We start from the raw sequence: 4,067 nt of genomic DNA, 5'->3' as shown, positions 1-4,067 counted from the left end.
CTCAATCGTCAGTAGACTCAAGACCTTGTTTCTAAGACTCCTGAATGCTGACTAGAAGGTTATTGTCCCGAGGGAGGTGTGTGAGTGAGTCAGGGTGCTAGGTGAGGCCAGTTTGAGTCAAAGGAAAAAAATCAAGAGAAAAAGGCCAACTGAGCCCTGTCTGGGTAGCTCAGCTGCTCAGAGCATCGTACTGATACACCAAGGTTGCAGTTTAATCTCCGGTCATGGCACATACAAAAAGCAACCAATGAATGCATAACTAAGTGGAACTACAAATCGACGTGTTTCTCTCTCTCTCTCTCTCTCTCTCTCTCTCTCTCTCTCTCTCAAAAATAATTTAAAAAATCACTTTAGACAAAAACCAGATGAAAGAAAATAGTGTCTGCATGGTGACAGGAATCACTTCCCAACATGCATCAGGCTTCTCAGCTTAGGGATGTTCAGGGACTGATGACATAGGAAGCCCACCATTGACTGAAGAGACAGAGTTTCAGGTGTTCCAAGTTGTGGGGGACCCAGGATGGGTGGGCCATGTCCAGCTCTGGGGTCTGCTTGAGCGAATAAGTGTGAGTCTCTGGAGCCTGAGGGATGTTCCAAGCCTGCAGTCACCTCCTAAGGGCACGGGCCTCATGAGGGTCTCATTGCATTAAACACTCAGATTCGCCCTGACCAGTTTGGCTCAGTGGATAGAGTGTCAGTCTGCAGACTGAAGGGTCTCAGGTTCGATTCCAGTCAAGGACGTGTGCGTTGGTTGCAGGCACATCCCCAGTAAGGGGTGTGCAGAAGGCAGCTGATTGATGTTTCTCTCTCATCGATGTTTCTAACTCTCTATCCCTCTCCCTTCCTCTCTGTAAAAAATCAATAAAAACAAACAAACAAAAAAAACCCACTCAGATTCATGCCATGGGCTATGAATAAAACCAGCTCTGCCATCTTGGTCCTGGGTAAGTGGACCTGCCATCAGAGGCCAGTACAGTCTGGATACGAGGGGGGATGGGGGACATTTTCCTGCCATGACTTGGCACCAAGCTCTGTCTGATAGACAGAGATGCTCCATGTTGGGTGTTGCCAAATAGAGCCACTCAGCTGCTCTGTGTGGCAGAGGTGGCTCATCTCCTCCCAGTGCCCCCCCCTTTTTCCTTAGTAATAAGGAAGCTAGATACGGGGGAGCCCAGCTACAAGGCTGCATTCTTCAGCTTCCCCTGCAGGTAAGTGTGGCCGCATGACAACATTGTGGCCAATGGATATACACAGAACTGTTGTGAGCCCTTCTCAGAAAGGGACCCTTCAGGGGACTCATACCCACCCCTTCCTCCTCCTGTCTGGCACGTGAAAGTGCTGGTGGAGCTCGAGCAACCATGTTGGATCAGGAGGTGGGAGCCACAGGGATGCAGAGCAACAACACTGAAGGAGCCTGGGTTCCTTGTTATCACAAAGCTCCCAAACTCCCCGGGGGCTGCTCCCCACTAGAGTCCTTATATGATAGAGAAATCAATGGCTGCCTTAACACTGTCTTGTTTATGCGTGTGTGTGTGTGTGTGTGTGTGTGTGTGTGTGTTTCAGCTGAATGCGACAAGACACGTTAAAAAAAAAAAGTCCAGCGTCTTGTCCTTGTTCTGTTGTTTGGTATCTTCAAGTTTTCATAAAAGTGAGTTGGTGGTTATTGTTTTATTTTGTTTTGTTTTTGTAACCGGGACAGAATAGTGTGAATACATAATAAATAAATAAGTCAATAAAGGCAACACAAAGTCATAAAGATAATGACTAGCTCCCCGGAGGCCCTCCTGCCCAGCCCCTCCCACCCGCGGTGCAGAGTCCAACCCTGGAGGCGGGAGGGCGATGGACACACGGCAGCTCTAGACCCGAGACACGGGTGGGTGCTGGCGCAGCAGAGGCGGATCCCAGTCTCTGGAGAGATCCCTCCACCGGGAGGACCCACGGGCGCTCATGCACCTTTCCAGACCTAGACGCAGCCCCTGGAGGGAACTGGTCCTTGTGGGTAAGAGAAAGCGGACCTGGCAGGGCTGGATGGGGGAGGTGAGGGGGACGGGGCCCTCGCCAGGACTTTCATGAGCTCACATACCTGGATATACAGCCCCCCCCAACACACACACACACACACACACACACACACACAGAACTTTCCCCTGGGTGCCCCATCTTCCTGACCCCCTCCTCCACCTCTCCAACTGGGCCCCTTCCCAACCCCTCACCTGGAGGCCTGGAGCTGAGGCCTCAAGTATCTCTGCCTCCTCCATAGAACCAAGGCTTCGGGCTCACAACTAGTGATTTAGACACTAAATCAAAGTCTTGGGGGACTTTTATCCAAGACTGCCAAGGACTCCCTCTGGGTTCTGCCCCGTGCTCAGGGGGACTGGGGCTGCAGTGGTGACCCAGACCACCCTCCCGGGGCTCACTTCCAGGGCCAGGTGCCCATCGGCCACCCTATCCCCTTAACCCAGAGTGGTGGGGACGGGAGGAGGGGGACCCAGGAGGCTGGGGCAGCACCCAGGGGCCATCAGACCCAGGCTGGGGAGGAGGCGACATCAGCGCTGAGAGTGGAGGGATGTGTAGAAGTCAGTCAGCAAAGAGGAAGTGGGGACCAGTGGGCCAGAAATGGGGAACAGCTCATGTGAAAGCCCGGTCAGGAGAGAGGGCGGTGGGTCAAGAGGGCTGTGTGTATGACTAGGACACACGGTGTGGAGGGATGTTATGGCTTCTGATGAATGAATGAATGAATGAATGAATGAGCGAGGGCATGGGGTGGGATAGATGGGATGGGAAAGGAGTCTCAATGAGTCCGAAAGACCAGCTCTCTCTCAGGGTGTCCCAAAAGCCACTCTGAGTTTGAACTTCATCACGAGAGAGCACTGGGAGCCATGGTAAGTATCTGAGCAGAGGGAGAGAGCAAGGCCACAACTGGGCCTTTATAAGGATCTGCAGAACTGCCGTGTGAGGATGGATTGGAGGACACTTGCAAGTGTCCCAAGGAAGAGTCCAGCCTGGAAGACGAGGAGGAAAGAAGGGACCAGGGTGGAGGCTGAGTGGATGAAGAGGAGAGGACAGGGTGTCTGTGGGTCATGACCTGGATGATATAAATTATTCTCTCCCCACCCCCTCTCTCTTCCTCAGCAAGTCTGCTGGCATGGGGGATCTGCCAGGCCTCTGGCCAAATCTCCATCATCTCATCCCTAGGGATTGAGGGATATGAGGCCCTCCTGGAACTGCAGAATGTCCCCGAGGGTGTGCAGGAATACAGCTGGCACCGGGGTGCAAGTGACAGTGCAGACTCGATGATTGTCAGCTACCAACCTCCCTCCCAGGCCTGGCAGCCTGGGCCCATGTACAGCAGCCGGGAGAACGTGACCGTGAAAGGCCACCTGGTGATCAAGGACTCCCTGTTAAACGACACGGGGAGCTACACGGTGAGGGTGGACCTCGGCAACGAGACCCAAAGAGCAACCGGCTGGCTGGAGATTCACGGTGAGTTGACAGGTCACCCCACTCCCTGAACCCGAGAGTTGGACCTGGTGGCTTTGGGAGTGGGGTGCCTTGGAGGTCTTACCGCCCAAGTCTCCCACCCACCTCCGGACGACCCCGGGGGCCTTGGCAGATGGTAGCTTAGCTTCTCCCCCCAAGATGGGCCACTCACTGCCTTCACGGAGTTTCATTGTCAGTTAGTTATCTGTGAGTAGAGCAGCGCAACAAATAGCCACCGGCTTAGCAGCTAAAAAAAAGAACCACCCCATTTTTTAAAAATATTTTTTTTATTGATTTCAGAGAGGAAGGGAGAAGGAGAGATAGAAACATCAATGATGAGAGAGACTCACTGATCGGCTGCCTCCTACAAGGCCCACACTGAGGATCGAGCCCACAACCTGGGCACGTGCCCTTGACTGGGATCGGAACCCGGGATCCTTCAGTCCGCAGGCCAACACTCTATCCACTGAGCCCAAACTAGCTAAGGGCAACAACTCCATTTTTTTTTTTTTTTTTTATTGCACAGATTCTGTGTCATGAATCCGGTGTGGGCCCTAACTAGTTGGCTCATTGCAAAGACGTTGGGC

At 53.0% G+C, this 4,067-nt stretch overlaps 1 protein-coding gene across 1 annotated transcript in view; it reads left to right on the top strand.

The window, feature by feature from the left end:
* The first annotated feature begins 1,947 nt into the window (after positions 1 to 1,947).
* Positions 1,948 to 4,067, top strand: part of CEACAM18 (carcinoembryonic antigen related cell adhesion molecule 18) — a 9,341-nt gene continuing 7,221 nt past the window's right edge. The window contains exons 1-2 of the mRNA XM_006106831.1: positions 1,948 to 1,999; positions 3,133 to 3,483. Coding sequence (XP_006106893.1) covers positions 1,948 to 1,999; positions 3,133 to 3,483 — 403 coding nt within the window. The remainder of the gene's footprint in view (positions 2,000 to 3,132; positions 3,484 to 4,067) is intronic.

Source organism: Myotis lucifugus, unplaced genomic scaffold (genome assembly GCF_000147115.1).
Source record: "Myotis lucifugus unplaced genomic scaffold, Myoluc2.0 scaffold_924, whole genome shotgun sequence".
Lineage (NCBI taxonomy): Eukaryota > Metazoa > Chordata > Mammalia > Chiroptera > Vespertilionidae > Myotis > Myotis lucifugus.
This window is presented reverse-complemented; position numbering and strand designations above follow the sequence as displayed.